The 13,182-nt window shown below is 51.9% G+C and overlaps 1 protein-coding gene across 11 annotated transcripts in view; it reads left to right on the forward strand.

The window, feature by feature from the left end:
- Positions 1 to 13,182, forward strand: part of MCF2L (MCF.2 cell line derived transforming sequence like) — a 116,329-nt gene that overhangs the window by 70,936 nt on the left and 32,211 nt on the right. For 6 of the 11 annotated variants that reach the window (XR_004958035.1, XR_004958036.1, XM_036249711.1 and 3 more), the window contains exon 1: positions 5,445 to 6,073. Coding sequence is in view for 9 of the 11 variants with exons in the window: in XM_036249711.1 (XP_036105604.1) it covers positions 5,651 to 6,073 (423 nt within the window). In the remaining 2 variants the exon portion in view is untranslated. Of the gene's footprint in view, positions 1 to 5,444; positions 6,074 to 13,182 lie in introns of those variants that run through there. The other 5 variants (XM_036249712.1, XM_036249719.1, XM_036249718.1 and 2 more) reach the window with 1 other exon arrangement.

Consider the following 13,182-nt stretch of genomic DNA (forward strand, 5'->3'; position numbering starts at 1 on the left):
CTGAGTTGGAAGCAGGACAGGTGTTGGGGAACCTGCAGTCATGGAAGCGTCCAAACCCTCAGGGGCCAATTGCCAGGGGTGGTGGTTTGGTTTCTGGGATTGTCGCTGCAGATAGCGGCCAACTTCCTGTAAGTGTGACTGGGGCGGGCTGCTGTCTGGGCGGGGGCTGACAGTGAGCTGGTGTTCCGGGCTGGGTGCTGCAGGGTGTGTGTCAGCATGCATTTTTACAGGGTGACCTGGCTGTTGTCCGTCCGTACCTCAGTCTCACAGTGGCAGTGATAACAAGTTTAACTTCTGTAAAAGATCTCCACGATCCAGGAGATGGTTCTGCTGCTGGCCGGAAGCCAGCAGGCTGGCAGGAGGGCTTTGGATGCTGCTCGAGGACGGGTGGGGGGATCGAGGGAATGACCCAGGCAAGGGGCTGGCTGACATCAGCAGAGGAGGCAGACTCCAGGCTTCTCAGCACTGGGCCCAGGACACAGGGACCCCATGGTCAAGGAGCTGAGGAATTTGGGAGGGGAGTAGGGTCTTGGTGGCATGTTCCTTTTCAGGGTTGGGCAGAGACCAAGCCAGAGGCACCCTGTACCTCTGGACCACACTGGAGAGGAGGGTGACGCTTTCTCTCAGTCCATGTTCGTTCGTTCATTCAGGTGAGCTGAGTGGGTCTGGGCCAGGCACGTCCGGAGACAGACAGGAGGCGGCACTGCTGGAGTCTGTGGTCAGGGTCAGCGGGTGCAGCTCTCCGAGCAGACCTTGGTGATGGTGGCTCTGGGAGGGTCCAGCTTTCTACAGCAGGACATCTGAGCTCTTGGCTACCAGAGGTCGGATGGCACCGAGAGCTCTCCCTGAAACAGGGGAAGGACAGAGGCAGCTGGGTGTAATGGGGTCCTTTCCAGCGTACCTCAAAGCAGCTACAAAACCCAGGACAAGGCCCCCTCTGAGTCTGTCCAGTGAGGGTGCATAATCATATCTATGGTCTTTCAAGCAGTAGGTCACTAATTCCTAATTCTAAAGAAAGACAGGGTTGAGCCCATGGTTTCTGTGCCTGGGGGTTTAACGGTCTCTTTTCCCGGGAGGCCTCTCTGCTTGCCCAGGAGTGCAGTGGCTTCAAAGCCCCTACGGAGCCTGCGCGTCAGCCAACTGCAGACAACTCCAGCCGCTCCCTGCCCCACCTCCTGCCTGGGGGCAGCTCTCGCAGAGGGACTCGGGAAGACAGCAGAGCACAGGCACGGTTCCGGAATCTGCTGCCATGCCTTCAGGCTACTGCATGTTCTTGAGGGATGGTCCCTCCCATGCTTAGATGTCCAGACCCAGCAGGAATTAGCCACATGCTCACAAGAAGATAAATGCCCAGCATTCCGGGATTTCTCCCAAAGTAGGGCTGTCTTAAGACGGTCCCTTCATCCTGGTGTTTGAAAGACCAGAAAAGCACCCTTGAGCACTAAGATTAGCGCATTGAGCCTTAGATCCTTAGGCTTTGAGCCCTTCAGACTGCTCGGGATGCCTGGGCCAGGCGGGACTCACACACCCATCTTGACAGGTGACTGGGATACTGTAGCAGTGTTCAGGGGCCAGAGAAGGTGGCAGAATCCCCAGAAGTCATTGTAACCACATCACAGCTGGTTAAAGTTGGCCTGCCCACCCCCACTCCCCACTGGGGCACCTGGCCTTTGCCGGGGTCACATGCAGTACTCACTTTCAACCACTGGAGGGAGCCGTTGGTTAGAACACATTTTAAAATTCTGCCGCCCAAGTTCCTGTTCAGGCTTTTACCTGTTTCTGCGCTTGGCTGGTGTTTTTGTTTATTCCTATAACTAGGACACAGTATGTTGCACGTACCACACACACACACACAAAAGGCAAAAAGAACAAGTGCGGGAACTGAGGCCTGGCAAGAAGGCCCGGAGAGGGAGTGACCTCCCAGTTCCTGCAGACTTGTTCCCATTTGCCTCTCCTATGAAAACACTCCTGGCCCGTCACCAATGCCAGCACCTCCTCTCTCCCACCAACCACCTGACTGCTCACCTCCATTCACTCTCCCCCCACCCTCAGCATGAGGAGGATACTGCCAAACCTCTGCATTGCCCTCCCTGCTGCATCTCCTTGTGATGTTGGGGGGGGGTCCTTGTCACTGCCCACCGCCCCCTCCTTTCCATCCTCCTTTCAGGACCCTGCCCAAATTCCACAGGTCCAGCAGCCACCCAGGTGTCCCCCCTCCCCTCGGGCTCTTCCTCTGGAGAAGTTCGGTTGCTCAGACACGGCGTCTCTCCCCTACACAGGAAGTCCTAGGGGCTTGTCCGAGGGGCTGACGCTGGGGTGGGGGGGGGGAGTCTTTGGACCAGCAGCATCAGCAGCGTGGGGAGCTTGTCAGAAATGCAGGGAGGTGGGCCCCTTTGACCTCCTGAGTCTGAGTCAGCATTTCTGTAAACTCTTCAGGGGCCTTGGGTGCATGTTGTTGGAGGAGCAGCCTATTTCTTCACACCCCCTCTGTCCCTCGGAGCTCCCCTCCAAGGCCATTCTCCCTGTGAATGCCTTTCCTCCGCTGTCATCCTTTCTCTCCTGGTCCCCACCCATCCCTGCTGTGATACATTGGATCTAAACCACAGGAGGGGGAGGGAGTAGGTCCCACACTCTCCCTCCCGCCCCATCTGGGGAACAAGAGGCAGCCCAGCCAAGGCCCGGACAGATGTGATGCCCAGTGACGGCAGACCTCACTCCCTGGCAGGGAGCCACCAGCCCTGGTTTGTGGACTGTTCTCATGCTGCTCTCTGCTCCCACCCAGCAACTGAGAGGTCGGACCCACCGCTGCTCTTCGGCCCAGGCCTTGGGCCACCCAGGCGGAATCCGCAGGCACGTGGGCATCCAAGGCCCGCGAGCCCTGGAGTGTTAGAAAAGGCGCCGGTGATTGGGTGAATCCCAGTAACAGTTTTTTCAAGCCCTGTGTCTCTTTTGATTATTTAGGTCAGAAGTGAGCTCATTGGCCTCACTCAGCTGCCGGGCAGCTGGCCAGGGCGGCCCTCTGATCCCAGCGTTTTGCGGTTGGAGGCCAACATCTGTGTGCTGGGGGCCATGTGTGTCCAGGGTGCTGTGCACTTCGTGTGGCCGCCAGTTCCCGAACCGTCCGCTCCCTGCTTACCCCTGCCACCACCTTCGCTGCCGCAGCCCGAGGCCTGGCACACGGTCCTTCCTGGAGGCAGCTTCTGGCAAGCATGAGCCGCCCTGTCCCCTGGGCACAGGAGGTCCTGTGTTTGGGAGTGGAGAGGGGGTGTAGCAGGCTCCCAGAGCTCCAGGCCCTTCACTCCTGTGGGCAGATCCAGACCCTCCTTAGCCGGGGGCGGGGGGACTGAGGGACCCTGTGGGCTGCTGAGCCTCGGCTCCTGGAGGATGGGGCAAATCTCACGGCCTTGCTCTGGGTTTCAGTCCCGTGGGCGCGTGGGAGGCTCGAAGGGTCTCTAGATCCTTACATAGATGCCGTATGTTTGTTAAGTCTGTGGGCCTCTGATTCACCAGTCCCAAAATATGGAAAGAGACGAGATGAGCGGGCATGGAAGAGAGTTTTCCCAGCCCCGAGCTGGGTTCTAGTGTGTGGGCATCTTTGCTGTCTGCTCCTGGGGTCAGGTCCCCTCAGCATGCCCCCCAACACGTGGGAGCTGTGCAGGGACCCCTGGAGAGGAGGCCCCGCCTGGCCCAGCACTAGGACGCCGCCCAGGGGTGAGGGTGGGGGAAGGAGGCTCAATTATTGCTCAGATGGGCTTGGCCTGGGAGACAGCATGCAGACGGAGCCCTGACTCAGAGCCAGACTATGGGGTTTACTCTGTCTGTGCTCACTAGCTGTGTGACTGAGCAAACGACTTAGCCCCTCTGTGTCTCTGCCTCAGCTACTTCATAGGGTTGTCATGAGGATTAGAGGAAGAATACTGGTCAAGTTTTTAGTGCAGTGGCTGGCTAGTAGCAACTCCAAAGAATAGAAAGTACACTCCTCCCAGAGGGAGGGTCCGGACCCGGGGACTAAGTTTTCTATTGCATCTCAACTTCCTAACTTACCTCCCAGCCTGAGCCAGGCATGTTGGCCAGCCATGTGTTGAGCCCTTGCTATTGGGGTGCAGTGGGGAGCAAGACCACTTCATAGTGGTGTTCTAGGTTTCTGGCACTGAATCTTTAGTGATACACAAAACAAAAGATAAAAACACCTTACTTCCATAAGAACTAAGCCAGCTCAGGAGACGGTCCTGTCTGGACACCGGTACAGCTGTGAAACAGAAGCGTGGCCTTCTCGCTATGTGAGCACACGCAGGCTCTGACAGCAACAGTAGACAGGCTGCTGTGAATGAAAGCTGACAGTTGACTTGTTCACTCTCCCGGGTCTTTACCACTGTTGAGTCAGATCCCTGTACACAGAGCCCTCCCCCACCTGGTGTTAAGAATACAGATCCCTGTGCACAGAGCCCTCCCCCACCTGGTGTAAGAATACAGATCCCTGTGCACAGAACACTTCCCCACCTGGTGTAAGAATACAGATCCCTGTGCACAGAGCCCTCCCCCACCTGGTGTAAGAATACAGATCCCTGTGCACAGAGCCCTCCCCCATCAGGTTGGAGTAAGAACACAGATCCCTGTGCACGGAGCCCTCCCCCAACAGGTGGGAGTAAGAACACAGATCCCTGTGCACAGAGCCCTCCCCCACCTGGTGTAAGAATACAGATCCCTGTGCACAGAGCCCTCCCCCACCCGGTGTAAGAATACAGATCCCTGTGCACAGAGCCCTCCCCCATCAGGTGGGAGTAAGAACACAGATCCCTGTGGACAGAGCCCTCCCCAACCTGGTGTAAGAATACAGATCCCTGTGCACAGAGCCCTCCCCCACCTGGTGTAAGAATACAGATCCCTGTGCACGGAGCCCTCCCCCATCAGGTGGGAGTAAGAACACAGATCCCTGTGCACAGAGCCCTCCCCCCTCAGGTGTAAGCACACAGAATCTACAGCCCACACCCACATAAGTGTGCATTCTGTGTATCACTGTCACCGTCGTTGAAGTCAGGAAGGCTCTGGGTATGACAGCTCTGGCCTTATTCCATGGTGTTTACAGCAGGCTTAATAATTTATATTTTTAAATTAGACTGCATAATTTATATTTGTTCCATATCATTCTGACTTTTGTTTAAACCCAGAAGTGGCTCCCTTAGGTTCAGAGACTTGGAAATTAGCAATTCATGTTGGTGCCTCAGGCTGCCCTTCGCTCCCGCCTGCGTGGATTGGCTGGCAGTGGCAGCTGCTGGCATTGCACAGTTTGCTTGGATGTGAAATGAGCCGACGGAGGAGGACCTCCTTGTTTCTGCGCCGTGACTCAGGCTCCTGCGTTCGGCTGTGGGGACGGAGGTTATCACTGCACCGTGGCTTGGTGTTATCTCGGTCACAGATGTTGCTGTTGCAAGGAGATACTCTCCCATGTCCACCAGATGCTTGTGAGCCTTCGGATGCCTCGGGGATTTCCCCCCAAAGTTGTAGTGATGCCACCAAGAGCAATTTTTTAACATGGACAAACACGAAGACTTCAGATGCTAGGACTCACGTAATGTGTGGGTCTTAAAACTTGTCTTGGAGGATCTAGCCAGCTGGTCAACCCAGAAAAGAAAATGACTCGGCTCTTACCATGGAACAGAAATTGACGGAGCTCCAGGAAAGATGGGTTCTGCCTGCATCTTTGCCTTGTGAGATGGTTGTTATTAGGTTGGGAAATAAACAAAACCCAGAAAATATCGGTCCGTCTTTAGATCACAGCAAATTCTGGAAACTGCCCGGTGAGGTGCATGGAAATGCTGCAGTCTGCCCAGACGCCTACTTGGCGCGGCGTTGCCTTGCAGAGCGGAAGTGGCATGAGGATTACAGGAGGAATCGTTTTATCATAAGGCTTTCCTGGAGGTTACACGGAAGCCTGTCGTCCTGCTGCACCACTAATTGCAGGTGTCTCTCCCCTCGTTTCAGCTTACAAGATGCTGGCATCGGATTCATCCTGGTCATAGACCGCAGGCAGGACAAATGGACCTCGGTGAAGGCGTCTGTCCTGCGAATAGCAGTAAGTGTTGGTGCCCTGGCTCTGGGACGTTCCCACCTACTCTTCTCCTGGGCAAGGTGACAGCGGCATTTCTCTTTCAGCGACTCATCTGCCTGGGTGGCAGTTTGGGTTCTGGCTGTCACGGGGGGGAGGGGGGGGCGGTGCAGAGCTGTGGTGTGCAGCCAGCTCAGAGCACCAGCGGGGGGGGTGGCCTGAGGCTGGTGGGCCAAGAGGCACTTGGGAACCCTACCTCCTTGGCTTCCTCCAGCTGCTCGGGCTGTGCGTGTGCGTGTGCATGTGTGTGTGTGTTCGCAAATGGGTTAACTCTTAGGGGGCCTGTTGTAATTTGAAAACAATCCTACCAGCTGGCTTATTTCTCACCGTTGAATATGTGAGGTGCTCAGGATTTTATTGTGTATTCATTCTGGAATGAAGTACGAGATTCTGAGTCACAGGGTATTGAGTGTGTTACAGAGAATCTTCAGGCTCGAAGTTTGTAACTATACTTAATTGCTTTTTCTAAGTGACCCTCTCCTTTCCAATGGACTGTTCATGCCATAGTTCTATGACTGAATAAGATGCCTTCGTCCTTCCTGGTAACCCACTCCTGCATTTAGTAACCCTCATTGCCAAGGAATTTATCTTGCCCTCCGTGGAGTTGGTTTGCCGACCGCGCACTGCCCTCCAGGGCCCAAGAGCAGCTGGTCTGTGATTGTTGCTGTAGCTATTTTTAGTCACAGTAATAATTTAAGAGGGAAGAGTTAAGTCAGCAGAGAGCCCCTGAATCTTATTTTCTCAAGTAGCTTCCACCCCCACTCACGATCTCCACTGTGGAGCAATCTCACCATGCGGAGTTCCACCCACGCGCGTCCTACCAGCCAAAGAACTGAAAAGTAATTGCTGGCATGCAGGGCGACCCAGGGCGACGGTGGCCGGGCCCCCCTCCTGTGATGGCTCTGCTGCTCCCAAGTGTTCCTTAACAACCTAACCCCCGGTGGAGTGAAACTCTCCTAACCTCTTGTTCTGGGTCTTGTGTTCATCCACCTTTGGTTCTTGGCCTCATTCAGGCTGCTGTGCTGGGCTTCTGGGAAGAATCGACTCCTTCCTTACATTCTGCCTCATTATTTCATCTTCACGGTAATTAAAGGCTCAGTATCTGCTCTGACTCTTACCACTTACATCATTTTGGTGCAAACCTGTTCTTGAGCTACTGGGTCCCACCTTTGTCTTTCCGATCATGCTTCTCCCTGCATTGCCGGTGTGTCTCCTGTTTCCTGTCCCCACCTGGCACACACTTCCCGTGACCTCATTGATCTGAAACAAATCAAAGCCCTGCAGGGTGTTCGAAAAAAAATCGATGTGTTATGGCAGCGATTTTCAACCTTTTCTATCTCGTGGCACACATAAACTAATGACCAAAATTTTGCTGCTCAACAACAAAATTTTTTTTTTTGCTGATCTGACCAGAGAAATATGGATATTGTGTGGGCTGTTGTCATTTTTTTATTTGACAGTCTAAGGGAAGAGAGGTCAGTGCCCCTAACTGGTCAGGTATTGCATGTTTAAAAAAATCTTGCAACAGACCTGGCCGGTTTGCCTCAGTGGTTAGAGCGTCGGCCTGCGGTCTGGAGAGACCCGGGTTCGGTTCCCGCTAAGGGCACGTACCTCAGCTGCAGTTTGTCCCCGGCTCTGGTTGGGTCGTGTGGATGGCGACCACTCGATGTGTCCCTTTCACGTCGATGCTTCTCTCTCTCTCTCTCCCTCTCATTCTATCTGAACAAAATATCGAAAAATTTTCTCGGGTGAGGATTAAAAAAAAAAAATCTTGCAACACACCAGCTGGAAATCGCTGTCATCCAGTCAGATCTCCTTTGTTTTAAAAGCCTCAGAAACTTACAAAGTTGTCTTGATATGCCCATGTGGTCACAGGCGTGCCCTGTGGGGTCCAGGTCTCTTGTCCTTGCTGGAAAGGGCTTCTCCACACCTTTGCACACGTGCAGCTCCCTGGCGCCCTCACCCCCGAGCGCCGGGGCTACTCATCCTTCCGCACCCCTCGCCCAACCTCCCAGCAGAGCAGCACTTCTCTGACGTGTGCAAACAGAGGCTCACGTCATCTTTGCACATCGGGGCTCCCTTGACGTCAGACCGAGTGCTGCCCGTCTTCACGGGGCCAGGCTCCTAGCCCAGGCCCTGCGTGGGGCAGCTTCGCCATAAATATCTCCCAACTTAATCAGTTGCTCCTGGTGAGGAACAAGAAGATTCCCAAATGTAGGGTTGCTTTTTAAGAAACAGATAGATCAGTTGTTTTTCTGGTTTTTGTTTTGAGCGAAAGTAGTCCTTCCGCTCACCGTACAATTCAGCGGCTGTTCCAGGCCCAGCCTGGCAGGGCTGTTGGAGTCACGCTCTCGACCTGTCAAATGTAACCGGAGTTTTAGTCATCGTCAAGTTTATAATCAGATTAATTTCTGAGGCAAGCTGGCTCGCCTTTAAAACTTTGTTTTGTGAAAATCATAGCTAAACATTGGTGTTTGAGTTTTTAGGTTTGCACTGATTCTTACACAATAAAAAATATAGGTATTTTTTTTTCTATCCTTTTTCCTATGAGTCTCAGAGTTCCCCAGTTCTGGTTTGGAAATCCCAGAAGTTAGCATTTTTCCAGCAGAACTGTCAAAAATTCTCTTTGAACTCAAATGCTCTTGTTATAAGAAATTACTGATATTAATGCCAAAAACTCTACTCATGTATTCAACACATTTAAAAAGACCCTGCTGTGTGCCTGGAACTGTGATGTGTTGGGGATACAAGGGGGTAATAAGCAAGAAGTATACAGCCAAGTAGGGTGCAGACAGTTGACAGAACATTGTGATAAGAGCTATGCCCAGAGATGCCAGACAAACGTCTAGGAGGAGCCTGAGACAGCGCACAGGTCATAGGGGTGGTCAGGACACTACGAGGCAGGCCCTGCCGCCTTCCTTGTGCACATGTCCATCTCTGAGCCAGGGGGTGAGTCTGCTGTCTATGTGGCTCTGTGGTGGGACCAGGAGGTGGGAGACAGAGCTGGCACAGTTGTCCCCATGCAGGGGAGCTGGGCAGGGCAGAGCCGGCACACTATGCTGTCACCTGGGGCTGTGAACCCAGACCGTCACCTGCAGCTGGCCTGTGCTGTCATCCAAGGTGGAAAACAACCACCTAGCATCAGCCAGGCCAGCACCCTCGGCAGGCATCCGCACACGCACGGCCTGCAGCATGCACAGTTCCACTGAGCACCCTGGCCACGTTGCAGGTGCTCCAGAAGCAAGTCGGTATCTGGACCTGGTGGAGGCTCAGCACTTACATAACACCACACGATTCAGGGCCGTTTGTAGCCACCATGTGTACTGTCTCATGAGCTGAGCTTTCCTTCATTTGGGGTGTTCTTTTTTCTTTTGTGGATGCCTTCAGCTTGGCTTGGAATAGACAAATAAGACACTGGAGGAGCCAAAGTCCACTGTTCCTGAAATCAGACTTGCTGTGCCTCCATCAAGAAGAGAGCCTTCATCAGCTCTGATAGGGCACTGGGGGTGGTGGGTGTCCCGACCTGTCGCTGATCATGATCTCGACCGGTGGACACAGGCAGAAACAAGACTCGAAGCTGAGAAGTCAAACATCACTCTTTGTCTAACAGTTGCTTCAAAGTTTGGACTGTCCTGAGATAAATGTATCTTTGATAAAATACCTAAGTATATCTTCTAGGATTCCATTTCAAAGTTTAACCCACTTCTACTATGTATGTGTGTGAGTGTGTGTGTGTGTGTGTGTGTGTGTGTGTGTTAGCGTTTGGGAGTTTTGTAATAGAGTGCATGTTCATGTTCAGAGCTAGCCCGATTCCAGCTGACTCTATCCCAGAGCATGCTGCTGAAGAAACTTGCAGTTAAGGTCGTTTTTGTCCTCGTGGGGAGAACTCTGGGTTTTGCCTGTAAAGCCGATGCAGTCTATGTGCAGATAGTATTTGGGGGGCCCAGGATTTTTGGGTCATTCAGTAAATGCACCATATGTGGCAAAATAATATGCTACCAAATTCCTACTGTGTGCCAGTTTCCAGAGATCTAAGCGCAGGGTGGTGAGCGCCCCGTGGAGGTGAGCGCCCCGTGGAGGTGAGCGCCCCGTGGAGGTGAGCGCCCCGTAGAGGTGAGCTCTAGAGGAAGAGTGGGCGGAGCAGGGTCCTGAGGTTGAGAGCCTTCAACTGAATGATTGTCCTTCACTCGAAGATTACACTCTTTCTACTTATTTTTCATGAAGATGCTTTTCCTTCATGCTATTTATGACAGTCTCGATAGCACTGGTCCTGATGCCCCCATCCTGCAGGCTCCTATCCACACCTCCATGGGAGCAGCCTGGGGCTTGGAGGCCTCTGCTCATAGGCAGCTTCTCTGATTCAGACTCTGGGTGTTTCATCTCCCAACACTGAGATCCAAGCTTTCATACTGATATTTATTACACAAACTTGTGTTTGTTGTTTGGCTACTATGAGATAAATGTCGTTGGTCAAGCTTCAGCTGCTCCATTCGAAATTAAACAGATAACGACCGGCCAGATCCACTGGCTGGGAGCAGAAGTTAAGGCGGTTACTTGCGCTCGGGGAGGATTGCAAACAGCATTCTCCAAAGCAGCAGGGTTCCACAGAGTGTCTTTATCTATTGGCTGTGTCGCCTCTTCATTTTTTGGTTTTTGTTCTTTTAAGAATATTAAAGAAAAAAATTGTAATATGTTTATTGATTTTTTGGGAGAGAGAGGAAGGGAGAGAGAAATGGGAACATCCATGTGAGAGAGAAACATCCATCGGCTGCCTCATGTACGCCCCCTACTGGGGATCAAGTCCGAAACCCCTGGGCGGGAATCAAACCGGGACCTCTCAGTCCATGAGATGACTCTCAATCCACTGAGCCACACCAGCTGGGCACCTCTTTATTTTGTAAGTCTCTAAGAATATTAATTAGGAAGCCAGTTAACTCCTCTTTTTTTATCCCCAAATTACATATGTATAGTCATCACATTATATATGGTCCTAAGTCAGTCAAGGTCAACCCCTGAAAATACACAGTATTGCTTTCATGTGACATAGAAACCTATTATAATCACTTTATGATTGCTTGATTAATGAGTAGGTTACAAAGATGTTATTTTCTAGCCTTCATCCCAAATCCTCCATCTAGTTACCTTTATTTTTAAAATAAACTTTTTATTTTGTCATTTTCTCTAGCTTTTAGTACATATGGTTGGCTCTAACCCAGAGAAAATTTAATTTACTGTTTGTATTCAAAATATGTGTTTGTGTATGTCCTTAAGCCTTCTCACTTGGCTAAGAGCTTACAACTGCTCTCTTTAATATAAAGATTCAGTAACTTAAAGAAGTGGAAACTGTAAGGCAGAGAAAAGGAGGAGAATAAAATATTTTTTACATTGATAGCCGCCTCCAGCCACAGGCTTAGCAAGTCTGTCTCTCCTCTCAGGACGGAGTGAGCTGTGGATTTTCTTGCTGCCTGTGTTGAGTTAATCTAAGTGAAATCTGAAAGACAAGGACACGGTTTTATCCTGTAAGTTCAAACTTGTACTTACAGAGCACATTTGCCATGAGGTGTAAATTAGGGCGATAAAAATGATATTGAAATGTAGAAAAGTGTGATTCACTGTCACGTCCAGAAAGAGACTTTCATAAGGACATTTTCCTTAAATAGTGGTAGCCAATTTCACAAGTGATGGTGACAGGTTCGCATGGTCCTTTTGTTGATGAGTGACCCAGAATCTGCCCTCTGGTTTCCGACTCTGCCCCTGGTTCTCTGAGTTGTTTTCTTTCCGCGCAGAGGAGTCAGTCTTGGTGATTGTTGGCCCAGGTCACCAGGAGCGGGCACAGTGGAGGACCACTGCTCCCTGGGTGCCTGTGGCCGTTCCCTCCTGAGCTGTACTGAGCATTCAGGTCTCCCCCATTGTGCTGTGCGCTCCCACAGGTTTGTGTGCCAGCACAGAGTGTGATGGTGAGACACAAGGCACAGGGCTTAGTGACCCCCTTTCCTCCTCAAAATAACCCCATCAGGTCCAGCTGTGTTTCCAGCTGGTGAATGTGGGTGACTGTGCAGACCATGGCCAGGCAGATGGCACCTCCTGATGGCTCCCCTCCCTGTCCACGCAGCTGCACACATTTGGCAAGCACCTGCTAAGGTGCTGGCGGCCAAGCACACAGGTCCCTGTCTCCCAGGGCTCTGACAGTGGTGCACAGACAGGTTGGAGGGCCTGCAGGGTGGGGGTGTCTAGAGAGCTGCAGGCAGGAAGGGTACGTGCCTCACACCCAACCTGGAGGCAGCAGATCACAGAAGTCTTAGCTCTGCCCTCCAGGTTCTTAGAGGACGGGGGAGGTGCCTACAGGCATCAAGGACCTTCGGGTGAAAGCTCCAGGAGAGGCCAGGTCGCAGATACTGCTTGGACATCACCAGTGAGTGGGTGGCAGTTTTAAACCTTGATGACATAGCCCAGGAATATCCACAGATGCAATGGGTTCTGGTGTGCTGATGGGCCACCCACTGGTCCCCAGTGGGGGACTCCCCAGCTCCATGCCCTTCGGGGTTCACTTCTGCCAGTCCTGCTAAGACCAGCATAGATATTAAAGTGGGACCTTTCAGCCAAGATATTGGGGCGAGTCGATTTCTCTTCCATTCCTTGCTGCTGGGTCTGTTTCAGGTCTTAGGTCTGTGTCACTCTTTTCTACATATTATATTAAGTTCATTTAGCCTAGTTATCTGGAAATCAAACTCACTTGCTTCAAAATTTCTTGTTTTAGTAATGGGGTCTCCCTGGATTTCAGCATCTGGAAATAATCTGGCATCTAGAATAGCCTTTTACTATATATCTGTCATCGCCACATTCTTTAGTGCTTTGTGTGAGCCCTGTGCTAAACTCTGCATGTGCATGAGGTCACTTAACCCTCCAGAGTGTGCAGTGAGGCAGGCACTTTGTGCTCTCTCCCTCAAAGATGGGGAAACTGAGGCACGGGGAGGTTAAGTAACTTGCTCAATGTCACATACCTTGTAAGCAGAGCTGGTAACTCAACATATTCACATACTTGTGTCTAAGGGTGTGGTGTGCACACTTATTTTTAT

Source organism: Molossus molossus, unplaced genomic scaffold (assembly GCF_014108415.1).
Source record: "Molossus molossus isolate mMolMol1 unplaced genomic scaffold, mMolMol1.p scaffold_m16_p_9, whole genome shotgun sequence".
In the NCBI taxonomy this organism is placed as follows: Eukaryota; Metazoa; Chordata; class Mammalia; order Chiroptera; family Molossidae; genus Molossus; species Molossus molossus.